This window comes from Lontra canadensis, unplaced genomic scaffold (genome assembly GCF_010015895.1).
Source record: "Lontra canadensis isolate GAN:19392208 unplaced genomic scaffold, GSC_riverotter_1.0 scaffold52, whole genome shotgun sequence".
Classification (NCBI taxonomy): domain Eukaryota; kingdom Metazoa; phylum Chordata; class Mammalia; order Carnivora; family Mustelidae; genus Lontra; species Lontra canadensis.
The window spans coordinates 4,198,188-4,217,693 of NW_022631046.1; the positions used below are offsets into that span (position 1 = coordinate 4,198,188).

Sequence of the window (19,506 nt, forward strand, 5' to 3'; positions counted from 1 at the left end):
ATGTAAGAGAAAATCCTTTACTTAGGAAATACACACTTAAGTATTTAGGGATAAACAGCCATTAAGTATACAAGTAACTCAATGAGTTTAGAAAAATAACACACACCTGAGCACAGAAAGCAAGCATTTAGTAAAGCAAATGAGGCAAAATGTTAAAAACAGATGAATATGGATTACAGTTTGTGAGGGTTCTTAGAATATGCTTATAACTTTGCTGTATATTTGAAATTATTTCTGAATAAAAAGTTAAAACTGATGAATCTATAACTAAAACTGATACTTTTTTCTTAAATACTATAAGCAAGTCATAGTTTATCGTATTTTATAAACATTGAATGACTACAGATGTGTGACACAAATTCAGCAACAGTTTTTGGTCTTTCTGTGGTAACATTACTGGTGAATGGAAGGATCAGAAATGTTTAGGATTTTAAGTTAGGATTTTTATGGTTAGTGACTTAAAATCCTAACGGTTTGGCAATATTATAGTTTCAAGAGTTTAAAATAGAATTGGTAATTATCATCAGATTTAAACACCAACTGGTTGGTCACACCCTGCTATCTGTGAGAATCCGCTAGGTAATTTTCTAGGAGGTTTCTTAGAAAAGTAGCTCCCTAAATATTCAGGAGTATTTAGCAGATTTTTAAAGCAAAAGCATGACAATGAACTGTATTCTATTCTAGAGCCTTCTGCCGGGTGCCTCAGGCAGAATTTTATTGCTTTGGCCCCAGAGAATCTTTCTGGTATCCATTCTGATTCCTACTCTGCCCTCTATTGTTTAGAAACAAAAGATAAGGCAGCTGGGACTCTGACCCTTGACAAATCATCACTGGCCTCTCCACTGGGAAACTCCTCTGGTCTTGGCAGAAACTCACGTTTTTAAAATAAAGGTAAAACAAAGCCTAGGACCAGTTTCTGCCCAAAGCCTTCTGCATGGGCTTATTTTTCTTGCCAATTATGGTAGCCAAGAACAAAGTTTCTCCAGTTGTGCCAGGACAGTATGCCAAGATCAAATAATAGTGGACTTTTCTCAATTACAGAAACACGAAAAAAAATGTGGCAATGAATCAGCTTTATTTTTACAAGTTTGGCTCTTGCTACCACCAGCCCATACTGAAAACTGTGATTTAGCATAATCTATGATTATACCAGCACAAAATAATCTCTTTTGTTATTTTCAGTTTAACATTAAGAGCTGCATGATTTCTTTGAGTCAGTTTGGCAATCACACAACTAAATGCTTCTCCAGTCAGGGCAGAGTACATCTTTATTACTTAAATGTTTCACTTAGAACACCCTTCCTTGGGGTGCCTGGGTGGCTGAGTCAGTTAAGTGTCTGCCTTCAGCTTAGGTCATGATCTCAGGGTTCTGGGATCGAGTCTCACACCAGGCTCCCTGCTCAGGCTGCTTCTCCCTTTCCCACTCCCTCTGTCTCTCTCAAATAAATTATTAAGAAAAATAATAATAAAAAAATTTTAAAAAAAAGAATACCTTCCCTTGCCCTTGCTATTGTAATTATTTAGATACTCATATACTGTAACCCAAGGTTAAATGTCAGATGACCTGAAGTTTCTTTTTTTAATGTATTTTTTAAATTTCTTTTCAGTGTTCCAGCATTCATTGTTTATGCACCACACCCAGAGCTCCATTCAATATGTACCCTCCGTAATACCCACCACCAGGCTCACCCAATCTCCCACCCTGAAGTTTCTTTTTTAAGAGGGTCACTTTTTAGTTGTATAACCTTCAATGAAATATTCTTGCAAATCTCAGTGTGTCATTTGTAAAACAGAAATCACACAGATTATGGTGGCTATCTTGCCTTCCTGGAAGGGTTTTACTAAACATCCAAGGAGATAAATATGTGAAATCATTTTGAAAATTCAAAAAAAAAAATCACATTATAAAAAGGCCCCTTTCATCCCCCTCACTTAGTTATTATTAAAGTGCTTTGCACACAAAGCTAGGTGATGTGTTTGTTTCTTAAAGTATCTGGTAAGGTGCGGACTCCTCTTTTTATCCTAAACAAATGCTGTGCTTGTTCCCTGAGTAACTGAATGATTAGAATAATTAACTTCCAGTCTGCTATGATTTTACATTTCTATCTGCAGAGAACACCCCCTAATTCAACGGGACAGACACTGACCTAGACTTGAGGCCATCTGGTTCAGCATGAAGAGACACGTTCTAAGGAACTTTATATAGCTCATGCTAACTTAAATGCTTACTTTCTTACGGAAAAGAAATAGGCCTTTGACATTCTCTTGAAATGACAGTCTTAGAGTCTGTCTTTGAAAGACTTTTTAAGCATAAGCACTTAGCCATGGGCTTAACATAATTCAACTGGTAACAATGGATTGATTGGCTAATCCACAAAAAGCATGCAAAGCCTGAGATAGCTTGCACCAAGTGGGTCTGTAGTAAGTATTCTATAAGTCATGGAAAGAGGTCTACTTGCAGAGTCACCCAAATGATTTTAAGTTTAACTCAAGGAATACAATACAGCAGTTAAAATGAATCAGCATGGATCAGCTCCTGTCAAACGTGTGTTGCAAAACAGAAGTTGCAAAGTGGTAAATATGGTATAATTCTATTAAGTATGAAATCGTGCAAAAATACAGTAACTTCTGTATGAGTACAGATTTGCAGTAAATGGAAAAGAGCAGGTGGGGCTACTTCGTTTTGTTGCCCTAGCACAACCCCAGAGGACGCTATCCTTACGCCAAGCCGTGAAAACATGCAGTGGGATAAAAATTCCAGCTCAGAAGACTTGTTCCTAATAGTCGAATTGTGTATAAGAACAAAGTGGGGATTCGTGGAGATAAGAAAGAGGCAATACAAGGGTCTTTAGTAATATTTATAATGTCTCACTAGAAAATAGATTTGAAGCAAATACTGTGCCATGGTAAGGTTTAACAAGCTACATGGTGGGTATGTAGGCATCTCTATGCTTGCAAGATTTCTTCATGTATGAATTCTGGTAATTTGTAATCAGAAAAATAATTAAAATTTCTTGGTTTGCAGTAATAAAAGCATATTTATAATCATAACCTCCTATTTATATTGTAAATTTCTCAAAATCTATTGACTAATACATGGTGGTCTCAAATTAAACAGGAAAAAGACTTATAAAGGATCTTCGCAGAATATGCAAAGAATTTGCCTAATTTCACACTCAAGCTTTTAGGAGGAAGCTACAGGAAAGAGAAATCTGTGGCTAGCTCTAAGGAAGATGATCTTATTTACGTTAGAAGTAACAGGTCTAAGACAACATGTACTGAAAAGCTTACCCATAAGTAAAGTTTAGCAGTTACTTGAGGATAAAACAAAAATAAAAACCATGCAAGCTGAATTCCAAGGATACTTTCTTCAAATACTGAGCATTAGCTAACTTCTAAATGGGCGATAATTCCATGTCTCAATAGAATGATCCCATCTCTTTAATCAGCTACTAAAAAGGAACTCAGAAATGTACATTTTACTCACCAAAACATCCATCCCGGGGACATAGTTGAGGGCTATCTTATAGTCTTTTGGAAGATTTGCCACCTACAGAGACAAGAAAAGAAGGGGAAGAAAAAAAAGGAAAAAAATCCATGAGAAAATTCACACATAGCAATTAATATTGTTTTTAGTGGGAGAAAAATACATACAAACCTATTATATTAAGTTATCACTGCATTTCAATATTTACCTTTTCTTGATTTTCTTTTGTAACCAAAAGCACTCTCCAAAAATACAGTAATAATACAAGTCTTTTAGTCTCCAAATTCAGTAATAAGTATAATCCAGTGAGTTTTGGAAACATCTAAATTTCAGTTTCTATCTGTGGTTTTAGAATTCCCTTCCAGGAATGTTCTACTGTTTCACCAAAGAATCAGTAATACAATGTTTTGTTTTGGTTTTTTTGGTCAGTGGTTCTCAAAGTGCTGTATCACCAGGGAACCACTAAAAATGCAAACTCTCAGGCCACATCAGCCCTACTGAATCTTACTTAAGTCCTCCAGGTGATTCTGATGCAAGTTTGAGAACTTGATCCTAGAAAAAAATGTCAGTGAAACCTCAAAAGAACACTACTACTCATGAAATGCAAATGCTTTCTAAGTTAAATAATTTGTAGAGATTCAGTTCTGTGAGATAATGTAATCTGCTTACATAGGCCTGAACATTAGAAATGTCTCAAATGTCTACCTAGCTTCTTTTAAAGACTTTTTAAAAATATCTAACATGTTTTCATCAGTCACTGTGGCATGTGTTGAACAAACACCTGACCTGGAACCAAATCTAAATTCTGTACTTTGGAGTTTTGTTGTTGTTGTTTTAATTTTTCTTAATTTGTTTTTATTTTGAGAAAAGTCACACATTCTTTTGTAGTAAGTACAGAACAAAGAACTTTTTTCCCTGAACCATTTGGAATTTATTTGGTAATTTGATATCCCATTATCCCTTAATACCTTATATATCTCATACACAACAGTCATACGATGATCAAAATCAGGATAAATTCTGTACTTTGGTTTCTTTGTCTCATCTATAAAATGGAAGACGAAAGTACCCATGTCAAATAGCCAACTTACAAACTGAGATAACTTCATGTGCTAAACACATCATAGACAATCCATATGCTGTATTGAGGGATATACAGGCAACTGACTTCCCAGGTATAGATCCTGGCATGTCACAGAGTGCTAGGTTCCCTTATCTCCTCTCCCACATACAGCACCAGCTCTCTCATACCACCACAAATGCAAATTTCCAGCTACATATAGCCAACAACTGATATAGACCATTGGTCTTATCTTAAGACAAAATATGGTGTAAAAAAGTGATTTTGTACTATTACGTCTTCAATAAGTCTACCTTACTTTTGCAGATTTTCCCCTTCATCCTTTCTCTGAAATCTTTGCTCTTCCCCATATTAAGCTAGATCTAGCTCATGCTCGCTGGACTAGGTCACCTCTGACAAGTCTCCCATAACACAATCTGTAGGCTTCTTCCTGGCCATGCCAATAGCTTCTAGAATCTGAGAAAAATTTGGTGAGAAAGGAATATAGGCAAAGGCCCAAGTGAGTCAGAAGGAAGCCAAGGTAGTAACTGATCCCTCTGTGCCTATGACCATTCTCCCTCTAATGGTACCGCCTCACACTCATCTGAGGCTCAAGCCTAATATTTTCTCAATACGCGCCAGGTACTGTGTTCAACAAGGGCTTATGTTGCATGATCACATCCAATCTTCCAATCCCTGTGATGTATTATCTCTATCGAACAGACAAGGAACTTGATGCTCAAAGAGGTCAAGTAACTAACCAGACCACAGTTACTGCTTGTAAAGTATGGACTAGTACTCAAATCTCTTGACAGGAGAGCCTCCCTTGCCACTACTGTTCTACTACACATTTCGTCTGCTCTCTGCTCGTTTGTCCTGGGTACTTTCTTCCTCTCAGTCAAATTTCCCATCAGGCTTCTAAAATTTCTTTGTCTTTGGATCTTCATGCTCATCTTTGAAAAGCAAAATAACCCAGTCATTTTATGTAAGCCCTCCTGGCAAAGACACAGCTAACACTTCTGTGGGTAGAAACACTGGAATTAAACTGAGCAGCAACATTTTATTAGGTCATGAACCAACCATGTAAACTAAAGCCATTTCAGATGGAGAAATGTGACAAGAAGCGGCAGGTGTTCTGAACATCACCTGCTTGACAATCTAGCCCCTCCTTAAGAATTTACATTATATCTATCTACCTATATAAAATTGACAGATTTAGTATTCAGAAAGCTAAGGACCTGAGTATACATAAACCTAGTGAGCAGAAAAAAATGTAAGGGATATATGGCCAACTCCATTTTATTAGTAATTTATATATAAAAATCAGTTGAGGGGTACCTGGGTGGCTCGGGGGGGTTGGGCTTCTGCCTTCAGCTCAGGGTCCTGGGATTGAGCCCCGTGTTGGACTCTCTGCTCAGCAGGAAGCCTGCTCCCCTCCCCACCGCCCTGCCTGCCTCTCTGCCTACTTGTGATCTCGCTCTCTCAAGCTGTCAAATAAATAAATAAAATCTTTAAAAATACAATCAGTTGAAAGAAGTCAGCTTACTGAAACACACTGAAATCTCCATACCTTATACTTGGGGGGCAGTATATAATAATAATTTCTGCCTTAAACTGATTTATTAAGATTTTAATTTCCAATGGGATGAAAATACTATTTTTGAAAAATGCTCTGCAATTTAAAACAAGTTTTCATATATACAGTCTTTGTTACAATCTCATGAGATATATACTATTAAGGCTATTTTATAGATGAAGACATGGAGGCACAGAGGGGCTAACTGGTAGCAGACATCAGGAGTTCCCGATGGAGGGAGGATACAAACCTGGTCCTCCGTGCCTGGCTCAGCACCGTCCTCTACAGAGCAGTCTCCTTTCATTACTCTCTTGGCTGACATTGGTTCCTTTCCAGTTACATTTGGAAAAAAACTTAAGAAGTCAAGCTGTAGATTTTTATGGTTGCTTCATGAATTATTGTGTGACTTTCTAAGCACTTGGTAGTGTGTTGAAGAGCCCTCAGAGAGCACAGATAACTCTGTGATAAATTCAGCTTCTTTGATATATATTGATCATTACAGAAAGTCTGTAGAGGGAGGGAGCCTTAGGGATTTAGAAGATGTTCCTTTCAGTTAGTTTGATGGAGGAGTCATGGCACAGGTTCTGGGGACACACTGTTAGATCCAGGCCCTTCCGCATGTTAACTCAGATCTTGGCTAGTTACTTTATCTGCTTTAATTTCAACATGTATAATATGGGAATCATAACAAAATCTAACCAGTGAATTTATAAAGACTAAATAAGGACTAAAAACTCATTTAAAACACCTGGTGCTTAAGCAGGGTATGTACACAAAGATGAGTTTATATTAAATGCACAAGAGTGGGACATTCTAGATGGAGAAGGGGTCATATGCAAAGACAAAGACATGGGAAAGCACAGGTGTGTTCAGGAGACCACGGGCAGAAATATCAGGTTCCGGAACATAAGAGACAGGAAATATGTCAATAAAACCACATTAGAGAAGGACTTAAATGTTGGGCTAAGGAGGCCAAATGGGAGACAGTGAAGTTCAGTAGGACATGTTCTACCACCAAACCCACCAAGTCACTTCTGCCTCATTTCCTCTCTGATGAACTTTTACCACTTGTCTGTAAAATAAAAAGGGAGTGAACTAGGTAATTACTAAAAATGTAGTCTGATCTATCTTTATCCTGGCAGTAGTGGTGCTATACTGAACACAGAGGGATCAGGACAGTAAATTCAGAAAGACTGGTCTGGAAGGTATGGACTGGACCAAGGATAGAACAGAGGCCAGGAACAGTTTAGAAGACCACTAGAAAAGTGCTGAACATGAATTAAATATTTATCTAGAGACTAGAAGCCAAAAAACCAGAAATAAGGTTTAGATTTGAGGGAAGTAGCCTATTGGGAGGGTTAAATGGATGAGTAATCAAAACTATAGATTTTAAAAACAAATCCATTCTGGTAAAATAAGTTCAGGTCAAAAAACAAAAAACAAAAAACAAAAGGGAAGTGAATTGATGGTGAATTTTGCCAAAAGCCAAATTATCCCAATGAGCTTTTGTGGTTTGGCGTATGAAGATGTCAATACTATGCTAGATTGTAAAATGCATAAAACTGCAAAAACAAGTCACTTTATGCTGGGCTCATTCTACTAGATGGGCCCCATTGGGTATCTTTAGGATTGATCATACTCGGTGACACTGGGAAGCACAAAAACAAAACCAAACACATAAGGGAAAAGCATGCAGAAATGCTGAAAACTCAGCCAAGAAAAAGTCTTTTGACACCAAACAGATACTGGCTACATACCAGGTCCTAAAGGTATTTGGACTCAGAAGAAAAAAACTCAAAGTGAGAACACTTAATGCCTTCTCTAGATCACTAATCTAAAATCTTTGGATCTCATGGTTCAAATGTCATTGAGGTCTCTAAATCTCATGCAGGCAGTGGCTTCTTGGACATCTTTGCCGAGACCCTTCCTTGTCTCAGTTGTTTCTCCTCAGTGCAAGGGAAGAATCAAAATATAGTAGCAGTAACTCCTGATTCCCTTGGTACTGTACATAAGACATTGTGCCTAAGTGCACGTCTCTGAGGAAAGAGTCCACAGTTTCCAGAGTCTCAGACCCAGATGAGCTTAAGAATCACTGCTTTGGGGGGCGAGAGGGGAAGAGTATCTATGCTTATATTTAAATATCCCACTCACTCATATATAGCCGCTTAGTGTAATGCTGGTTTTCAGAAATAACGCAGGAAAAAGCTTTTTGCTTTTTTAGTTTTCCTTATAAGTCATCCTCTGTTGATACTAACAATGCAACGCAACAAGACAACTGTCTTTAGTTCTCAAAGGTATTTGTTTTTTGATAACGCAGAGATTTAAAAAAAGAATTAATATGACAATTTTACAAGACTTTTCTGAGTCTTTTCTCAGTGAAAAATACCTAAATAGTTAAAGGACTCCTCTCCCTCCAGAAATAATAATAAAATATTAAAAACAAATTAAAAGAACATCTATAATATGATCACTTCTTAATCATAAGACGACTACTACGTAGGAAATAAAATTCCTACAATGATAATTCTTAAACTGCAGTTGACATTTAAATCTTAAATTAAGACATTGTAAATTATGAGCTAGGTTCGTGTGTTCCAAAGACCCGTAGTTATGGGTGTGAACTTCTCCACTCAGTTTCCTATTTCCAGGTAAGGACGGTCAGGTTACTTATCACTAGGTCTCAGCTTCCTAATCAATAAACCAGGGGTAAAAATAATTACCTCCTAGGTTTGTAATGATTAAAGGACAGAATCCAAATAAAATGCTTTGCATGGTTCCTAGATACTCACACAGTAACTACTGCTCTAAAAAGTCAAGGAGCAGGAGCCATAGTACCTAAGTGATTCATCCTATGAAGGAAGAATGACTTTCTTCTTCAAAATTAAGACTCCCAGGCACCTGGGTGGCTCAGTGGTTTAAAGCCTCTGCCTTCAGCTCACATCATGATCCCAGGGTCCCGGGATCGAGCCCCGCATCAAGCCCTGCATAGAGCTTTCTGCTCAGCATGGAGCCTGCTTCCTCCTCTCTCTCTGCCTGTCTCTCTGCCTACTTGTGATCTCTGTTGAATAAATAAAATCTTAAAAAAAAAAAATTAAGACTCCCACATCTGGTAATATAACAGGACATTTGTCAGTTTTTACAAATATTATTTCCGATACACTTCTGTCCTTTCTTTGAACACTACAAGTTCAAAATTTACTTTCAAATATAAAAGGAAAGTTCTACTAACTGCAGGAGAAGAAATTAAAATGCTAAGTGTAGCCAACTAATAAAAATAAACTTTAAAAACTATCCAATTGTCAAACCATTATTCTTCAAAGGTCCAAAATAGAAAAGGGAAACCAACCCCAAAAAACTGTGAGAAACCTCTGCTTTTATTTAGATTATTTTTGAGAGAGAGAGAGAAAGAGAGAGAGAGAGAGAGATGAATGCGGGCACAAGTGGGGGGGAAGGGCTGAGGGAAGGGAGGAAAGAGAGAACCTTAAGCAGGCTCTATGCTCTCAGCTCTATGCTCTCAGGCTCAATCTCAAGACTGAGATCATGACCTGAGTTGAAATCAAGAGTTGAATGCTTAACCCAATGAGCCACCCAGGCACTCCAAGAGATCTCTGCTTTTATTTTATCTTTTTTTTTTTTTTTTTAAAGATATATTGAGAGAGATAGAGAGAGAAAAAGAGCATGGAAGTGGGATAAGGGAGAGAGGGGGAGAGAATCAATCTGTGGAGGGCAGAGCCAGCTGTAAGGACTCGCTCTCAGGACCATGAGATCATGACCTGAGATGAAATCCAGTGTCAGAGGCTTAACTGACTGAGCCATCCAGGTGCCTCTGACATTTCTGCTTTTATTTTATTTTTATTTTTTTACTAAAAGATTTTTTAAAATTTATTTATTTGAGAGAGAGAGAGACAGAGAGAGAGAGTATAAGCAAGGAGGAGAGGCAGAGGGAGAAGCAGACTCCCCACTGAGCAGGGAGCCTCACGCGGGTCCTGGGATCATGACCTGAGCCAAAGACAGCCCCTTATCCAACTGAGCCACCCAGGTGCCCCTGAGATTTCTGCTTTTAAAGAGAAGCTATGCTTAGAAAAGCTCAGAATTCATCTAGAAATGGAAACACTGAGACTCCAAAACTTCATTTTAATGCTGTGGTAATTCTATTTGAAAAATATTGTACTTGAAGAAGAATAAAAATCAGAAATTATTCAAAACTGTCCAAAGTGGAACTTATTTGAGGTATTTTTATATCTCCCATTATGTTAAACTCTAAGAGTCATGTGTTAAAATAAGTGCCTATCAAAAGACCAGGAAAACCATGAATTCCTGAGTTTTAATTCTGTTCTGATTTGTAGACTGACCTGGAAAAGACAGAGTAATTTCACCTTTATAAAATTGGGCTGGGATAGCAACCTGCCTTAAACATTTTGAGGAAGAAAAATAATTACTCAATAGATATTTAAAACAAAAAGGTTTTTAAAAAGTAACGTAGTCACCTTTAATTAAATTCCCCCAAATGAAAGAAAACTATGATTACAAATGAAGGTATCAGTACAAAGAACAAAAGGAAAAACCAATTTGAACTATTTCAATAATTGGATGCCTCCTTCTGTAACACAACCGTTAAATCTGCAGCCTCATTGTCCCACAGACCACAAATTTTAAAGTTTGTTTCATCTCTTCCCAGATCCTTGACCCTTTCCTTAGGTAGGTCTGAGTTTGCCATTTAAAACAAGTCTTACAACATTTTTTAGAAACAAAGCAAAATGTTCCATAAATAAATGGAACTATTATGCTGAACAAACATGCCAGAGAGATTTCAAATGAAAACCATGGGGACTGTAGGGGCAGCACAAAGTGTCCAAGAAGAAATTAAAAGAACAACAACAAAAAAATGACAGTAAGGTCATAAATCATGTACTTCTGTGACATGAGAATCACCCCAAGCAAACAGACTTCAGGTCTCTGGGCACAATACTAGCTGACACTTAATACAGAGAAGGAACTGGTAGAGACTGCAAAGAAAGGATTTCAGTCAAAGAGATTACTGGGCGCACAAGGTAAGAAAGGTAGGCAACCTACTTTGTTTCTCTCAAACAGAATGTACCAATGTTATGCATATAAAGCAAATCCCTCTTGTTCTATGTAACCTCCCTGAGTCAGGGCATTACTGAATTATTCTAGAAGATTCGAATTGACAAAGTATCATTATGGAATTGCCCCATGGTACTTTAGAGAGAGGCTGTGATTCTCTGTATCTGTGGAACTCAGAAGTCACGTCACTGAATTAGATTAATGAGTTTAGGCTAAGGATTAGAACACAATTTTGTTTTGTTTTTTTTCTGTTCCCCCCAGCCCCAAATGAAAAAACCCCCACATTAGAGGTATGATTGCCTAAGCAGTTCTGACACTTACATGCAGATCCCTACCACCCAGGACGCTAGCTGGAAACACCCCATCTTCACAAGCTGAGACTCCGTATTTCTGCAGTGGGAGCCCTGACAGTTGTACTTTCAGTAAGTACCCTAAAATACCGCAAACGTATGATTCTCAAATGATACCCTACACGTGTTGGTTTATAGCAATGACTTCCAACATTTTTTCAGCTGATTCTTTTTTCCACATCAAGTCTTAGTTGGAAATCCAGAGACACAAATGAAGGCTGAATGGCTGTGCGAGCTGTAGGAGCCAGTCTGAAAACTACTGTCATAGAAGGCACTGCGCTGGTAATGGGACCTGGAGCTGGGATTCACCATTCCTGGGTCTGTTTCCTTATTTATTAACTTTTTAAAGGTTTTATTTACTTGTCAGAGAGAGGGGAGAGAGCACAAGCAGGGGGAGTGGAAGGAAGAAGGAGAAGCAGGCTGCCCGCTGAGTAAGGAGGCCGATGCAGGACTGGATCCCAGGACCCTAGGATCACGACCTGAGCCAAAGGCAGAGGCTTTGGGCCACACAGGCATCCCTCAGTTTTGTTTTTTGTTTTTTTTTTTTTTCTTTTTTTAAAGATTTTATTTATTTATTTGATAGGGTGAGAGAGAGCATGAGAGAGGAGAAGGTCAGAGGGAGAAGTAGACTTCCCATGGTGCTGGGAGCCTGATGCAGGACTCCATCCCTGGACTCTAGGATCATGACCTGAGCTGAAGGCAGTCGCTTAACCAACTGAGCCATCCAGGCACCTCTATTTTTTAAAAAAATAGTTTGTCCAGATTGTTTCTAAAGTTCTTTTCAGCTCCAGGATCCTCTGATCCCACAACACCACTTCTACCACTACTAACAGCTAGTATGTAGCAGGCACTTGCTGTGTTCCTAACACTGTCCTACTGATTCAATCCTTATAATCACTCTATGATGTACTATTAATCTTAATACTGATAAGGAAACTGAGAAACCAAAGAAGTTATATAACAATAACTGTGATAAGAAACATCATATATACATTCTTTTATTTAATCTCTAAGACAAAATTGGGATGTAGAAATTGAGATTCAGAAAGGTAGTTAATTTAAGGTAAAAAAGCTGGGATTTAAATTCAGGTCTACCAAATTCCAAAATCCATTCCTTAACCAATATATCGGCACAAGTTGGTCCTACATGAAATTTTTTAAATGGCATCCATGTATCAGGTATTGTGGTATTAGTGATATGCATTTATATTTTTATGGAGATGATTTATCTCCCAAACTAGATTATGAACATTTTGAGGTCAGGGATTATTCTATTTCCTACTCTATGAAATATGGGTTGCGAATTATGTAGGTCTTTATTCAATTAGAAGTCAGCTGAGTCCTATTTTTCGGGGGAGGGAGCAGGAGGCAGAGAGAGAGGGAGGGAGACTCTTAAACAGATTTTGCACCCAGTGTGGAGCCCAACACGGGGCTCAGTCTCCCAACTCTGAGACCAAGACCTGAGCAGAAACCAAGAGTTGAATGTCCAACTGACTGAGGCACCCAGTCACCCCTGGTGAGTTCTGTTTTTTATTAACTTGATTTTTTTTCAATAATCCAAAGTAAACACACTAATTTCACTAGACCAACTCTTGAAATTAAAAAATTTTCCCGAGTCAGTTGCTGGAAGGGAGGAAAAAACCCTCTTTTTTCAGTCTAATGATTTCACATTTGCCCTTGGGGTGAGGATTTATCCTTTAGTGTCAATATTAATGAATATCCCAGGCTCTTCTTAATCTGTAGTGGTTCTTGCCACTTTTCATTGTATCAGCAGACAGGTAACAGACTGAGAATAAACAGATGGTCAAAGACAAGGATGGAAAATCTTGGAAGGTGCTTGTAATATCTACTTATGTCTCTTGAAAATACTGGTTCAACATTTCACAGGAAGTAATGCTCATTAAGTAGTTTTCCTTAAATACTTAGCAAGTAATAGTACATATAAGTAATTTTTCTTAAATACCATGTTAATTTTGGATATGCTTGGCCTGTGGTCAAATATACCATCATCTTCCGACTATAGTTCATTGCCGATGTACTTGACATTTGCTCCCTAGGATAACTGCAGATCTCTACCGATCATCCTCAGTTCCACAGTTATACCTGCAGACCCATGAGAGCTGTAATTTCCCCGTTGTGAACTACTTTAAGCATATTTTTGAGACTCACATTAATCTGAGATCCCTATAAATTTATGTAACATAGATAAAGCTAGTCAAAATAAGAACTGGGACTAAATTAGGATCAAGACACTTATGTCTCCAAATTTTGGAGACCCAACAGACCACCTAGCAGTAGCTCTTAAATATCCTTTCAGAAATTTCTTTAAAATGTAGATGCCTGGAGCCCTTCCTCAGACCTGTCATTGTATTAGTTTCTTTAAGGGCAGCCCAGATACCTTTAATTTTAATAAGCACCACAGGGGACCATAATGCTTACCACGATGAAGCACATCAGGTCTTCCTTCACTGAACAAACATTTAGTGAGCAACTTTTTACCAATATAAAAATTATAATATGAGCATATATTTTCTCTTTTTAATATTTATTTACTTACTTATTTGAGGGAGAGAGAAAGCAGAAACAGGGGGAAGCGGGAGAAGCAGGTTCCCCGCCAAGCTGGGAGCCCAACGTGGGGCTTGATCCCACAACCCTGGGATCATGACCTGAGCTGAAGGCAGGTGCTTAACTGACTGAGCTACCCAGATGTCCCATATTTTCTTTGCAGTACAGGTCATAAGCAACTTGAGGGAGAGGTCCATGCTCTGCAGTCTTTGAAAACGAAATAAAGCAGGAGTGCCTGGGTGGCTCAGTTGGTTGAGCATCTGGCTCTTGGTTATAGCTCAGGTCATGATCTCAGGGTTTTGATATGGAGCCCCCCTTGGGGCTTAGTGCGGTGTCTGTGCTTAGTGCAGAGTCTGCTTGAGATTCTCTGCCTCTCCCTCTGTCCCTCCTTGTGCTTGTACTTGCTTCTCTCTTAAATAAATAAATAAAATCTTTAAGAAACAAAAAACTTTCCTCACTTGCTCCCTAAGACCTAGCGGGGCATATAGCAGGCAAATGCTGCTTTGCTTCGGTCACCAGCCCCTCAAATAAAATGTGCTGGTAGATCTTCATCACAGAATACTGCATCACAGAATACTTTTTAAACTTGGATCCTCTGGGCATCCTTCTAAGGAATCCACCTAAATTGCATGTGTGTCTGTGGTGTGTGTGTCTGTTTCTAACTGCATTGAGGCTAAGTCAGAAAGACTCAGACCACAGAATTAAGCTTCTGTTTTGAAGTCTGGCTATAAGCCCCAAATAAAACATAAACCAGGAAATATAGATCAAGAGTAGGGAAGACAAATATCTCAACAAATACAATTTTCTTTCTTTTGTCCATATCATGACCTTTATTTCTTCCCTATGTTTGTATCATCTCTGTGCTCTAGACAATTTTCAAATAACAGAATGCCACTTGGTTGCTTTGAACTGGGCACTTAACAAAAATGCTTCTCTAAGTGTGCTCACCCTGTAATTACACTTAGTAGCTCAAACGGGCATGTAAAATCTCCCCTAGATCAGGAAAGCTGGGAAGAATGCATTCCAGATGCTGTATTCTCTTTCTCGTGCCATGGTATGCATTTTAAGAGAAACATGGCACGAAGCTAGTCGTGACCAAGGGGCACCAGCGTAAAATGGCTTTTGCTGAGAGATGAGTTCCAACGTGACAAATGTGGGAGAGGAGTCTGTTCAACATTTGGGTAACAAATCACTCCTCCAGCTATGTTCCCAGAGGGAGCACATACCCACCTACATGTGATGGAGTCTTCATGCTGTTGAAGGGGGAGATTGGCCATTTCAGGTCTTTTCTGTTAGGCTTGTTAGAGAAGAGAAGGAAGGCATATAGAAGGGAAATAAGACACTGAGAAACCCACTAAAGAGATAATGGGGAACAAGGTGGTATGCCACATCAGCACACAGAAAACTTTCCAGTGTCCTTCACTGCCTGTGATGGAGATGAAAAAAAAAAAAAAAAAAAAACCCACCAAGAAACAAAGTCACCGCAGTGAGGTACCAATGTTACCAATAGATTCTTCTTGATCATAAATATCTCCCTGCCTGCTCTCCATACACCCTTTAGAATAACTCATTGATTTCTTTCTTTGTCTTGGAAAAATACTAAGTTGGGACAAGAAAAAAATGAAACCTTTTTCAAAAAAAAAAAACAAAAAACCGAAGAGAAACAAAACAAAACACAGCTATTGAAAGCATTCCTTACTTACCAATTTTGTAACGTCTTTTACATCATCAGTCACGCGGTTCCTGCAGATCCCTTTAGTTTTCACCAGAGGATTAAATAGGAGTAGTTGAAGATAAATGCAAGTGATAATCCAAGTCTAGATGAAAACAGAAAGATTGCTGGTGATGACCAGTTAACAGCTGTAATCACTCAAGCTATTACATCTTATACCTTAATGTGGAAAAGACCCTCTACATTTAAAAAAAAAAATGCTACTGGCTTATATACAATCCAATGTTGAGTAATTGAAGTATGCTCACCAAATTTTTAAAAACTGCCAGTTAAAATGTGGTTTGGATTTTTCATTTCTATGACATTACTGTTCGTTTTTGTTAGAAGCTTTCTAGAGCCAATTTCCTAATGGCAATTAGGAATGAACGTGCAGCAACATGTAAAATATCTACCACTTGAGGTGTTTTCTAAAAACTAGGAATGTATAAAATTCATACCTCAAGGCACCAAAAGAGGCTTTCTATGCTTTAAGTGTAGACTGTTTGGCAAGTAGCAGCAAACCTGAGCAGTGCTTTAATTCTAATAGGACAGTACACCAAAGTGAGGAAGAGAGATGTATTTTTAGATCTAGGACAGGATTTAACCTCATTTATGAGACATCAAAGGAATCATTGTTTTTAATCATAGCTTTTTAGCCATTTACTAGGGGGAAACATTTTTCTTAGCAAATAGGAAGACATTCTTGAGCCCTAGTGTGAGGTCATCACACACATACATGTGCACTTACACATGCCTCTCCTTGAAAATAATGCAACCATGTTTTATAGTTACTTTTATTCAGGACTTATTTTTTCTTATTATACTATAGTTGAGGTTTTTAAGAAATCAGGCATCCAGTTCTCTTTTTTTAGTACCTTGGTAGCCCATAACATAGCACCTTGTATATTAAAAGTTCTTAATAAATATTTGCTGGATGAATCAGTGATGAAGGTAAAAAACAGTCTAATGTTTCTAATTCAAATCCATTTTATTGAGCAGATATTATGAGACAGAGACTGTGCCAGTCACTAGAGAAGCAAAGGTGATGAAGGTGCCCTTGCAACTCAGAGGCAGGTACATAAATAACGTGCACACTCTGTGACAAAGGCTTTGGGAACACAAAGGCAGAAGCAATTAATCCATTAACCTTAGCGAGGAGAACCCTTGGCAGGAAGACCGTGCCAAGAAAAGCTAGAGAGAAAATGTGGCTCTGACTGGCTTCTGGAGGACAAGGAGTCTGCAAGAGTTGACAAGGAAAGGATAAGCATTCCAGGAAGACAAACAGCATGAGCAGAGGCATGAATAGGTGGAACACAGGGTTTTTAGGGCAGTGAAAATACTCTGTAAAACGGTAGATATGTCATTATCCCCCTGTCCAAACTCACAGAATGTATAGTACCAAGGGTAAACCCTAGTGCAAACTATGGACTTTGGAGGATTAAGACGTATCCATGTAGATGTATCAGCTGTAACAAATACTCCACTCTGGCCCTGTGTAGGGGCAGGGAGCAAGGGGGAAACCTCTGTACTTTCCCCTCAATTTTGCTGTGAACCTATAACTGTTAAAAAAAAAAATGACTCTGGGGACACCTGGGTGACTCAGTTGGTTTAAATATCTTCCTTCGGCTCAGATCATGATCCTAGGGTCCTGGGATCAAGCCCCATGTTGGGCTCCCTGATCAATGGGAGCCTGCTTCTCCCTGTCTTCCCACTTGTGCTCTCTATTGTTATCTCTCTCTCTCTCTCAAATAAATAAAAAAAAATATTTAAAAAAAAATCACTTTGATTGCTGTGGTGATTGCTGTAGGGTAGCAATAGGTAGAAACAGTCCAGTTAGGGGCTCCTGTTATAATCCAAGCAAGAAAGGGTTGTAGCAATGCATTGACCAGAAGTTGTTAGATTCTGGATAGCTCCTACAGGCTCAACCACTAAGATTTCCTGATAGCTGGAGTGTGATTTGAAAGAGTCAAAGATGACTTCAAGGATTTTGGCTTGAACAAATGGAAGGATGGTGTTGCCATCAACTGGTATGGGGAAGGCTGAGGGTAGAGAAGGCCTGGAGGGAAGATCAGGAGCTGAATTTTGAGTGTGCTAAATTTGAAAGGTCTTTGAGATACCTTAGGGAGGATACTAGGTCATGATATTTGAATCTGGATTTAGAAGGGAAGTTGGGGCTAGATATATGATAGACTTTGATGTATAAATGGAATTTATTCATCATTCAAAAGAGTGGATGAGCCCATCCAGGGAGTGAGGACCAACAGAACAAAGAACAAAGAATTGAGTCCTATGGTGCTCTAACTGGAAGAGGTCTGGCAGAAGATTTAGAACTCACAAAAGAGCTGGGGAGCTTGAGAGAGAAGCCAAAGGAATAGGAGGAAGCCAAGTTTAAAAAAAGAAAAATTACCTGGGGGAGGAGGTCAAACTATGTCAAATACTCGTAATAGGTCAAGTAAGAGGAGAACAGAGAACTGACCCCTAGATTTGGCAGAAGACAGCTCATTGTGACACTAACAAGAACATTTTTGCTGAAGTAGTTATGGGAAAAAGGCAATCTGGAGTGGGTTTAAGAGAACATAAGAGAGTAATTAGAAACTGTGAATGTGACAGCTCTTTTAAAGAGTTGTCCTTCAAAGGAGAGCAAATAAAAAAATGAATAAAAAAAAAAAAGTGGGGTAGTGATTGGCAAGGACTTGGGCGGGGGGGGGGGGGGGTTCTCTGTAAGCTGACCAGGCTGTCCGTATGCCTATGTGGATGACACAGCAAGAGGGTGCAACTGGCAACGTGGGCCAGAAGAGAGGCAACTGCTTGAACAATGTTCCTGCAAAGGCAAGAAGGGGTGAGATCTAGCTGTCAATCACAGGGCCCAGCTTTAAATAAGAGCCTGTATAGTTCATCAGTACTATCAGACAGGATGTCCAAAACTGTGAGTGCAGACACTGGTATTGTTTCAACAACGCAGTGAAGTATAGCTACCATTTACTGGACATTTATTATGTACCAAACATTTTGTATATCTTCTCACAAACTAAGTTTCATATATCCTTATTTCATTAAAGAAATTTTTTTGAAGATTTTATTTATTAGAGAGAGAATGACAGAGATCATGAGCAGGTGGAAGGGTTGAGGGAGAAGCAGACTCCTCACTAAGCAGGGAGCCCAATGTGGGCTCTATCCCAGGACCCCAAGTTCATGACCTGTGGTGAAGGCAGTTGCTTAACAGGCTGAGCCATCAAGGTGCCCTTTAAAAGATTTTTTTCTTAAGATTTTATTCATATATCCTAATTTTAAAGGTGAAGAAATTGAGCTACAGAGAGATTTGGGGACTTCTAAAAAAAACAAAAACAAAAACAAAAAACAAACAAACAAAAAACAGGTCTTTCCAATTCTAAATCCTGTCCTCTTTACCACCCCATACTATCACAGCATTCCCACAAAGCTCAGATCACTGGTCATGACTACAAATAGCAGAGCTCTAAAACTTCAATAATTTTTTAGATGTCAAGCGTATGGAGGCAAGTTTATTTCATAATCCATGCCACAGCAGAATATTCTACATTTCTCAGGTTACCATAATTTTTAATATATGTTCCATCACAGTTTTAAAAAATATCCTAATACACACTTAATAATAATTGCAAAATAATCTGCTCAGTTTTATAGGAATGTTTG

The 19,506-nt window shown here is 38.5% G+C and overlaps 1 protein-coding gene across 1 annotated transcript in view; it reads right to left on the bottom strand.

Moving 5' to 3' along the window:
* The window catches only part of KITLG (KIT ligand), an 82,244-nt gene that overhangs the window by 33,763 nt on the left and 28,975 nt on the right, over positions 1–19,506 (bottom strand). The window contains exons 2-3 of the mRNA XM_032874187.1: positions 15,827–15,940; positions 3,488–3,550 (exon numbers count right to left, since the gene is read on the bottom strand). Of these exons, the coding sequence (XP_032730078.1) occupies positions 3,488–3,550; positions 15,827–15,940 (177 nt within the window). The remainder of the gene's footprint in view (positions 1–3,487; positions 3,551–15,826; positions 15,941–19,506) is intronic.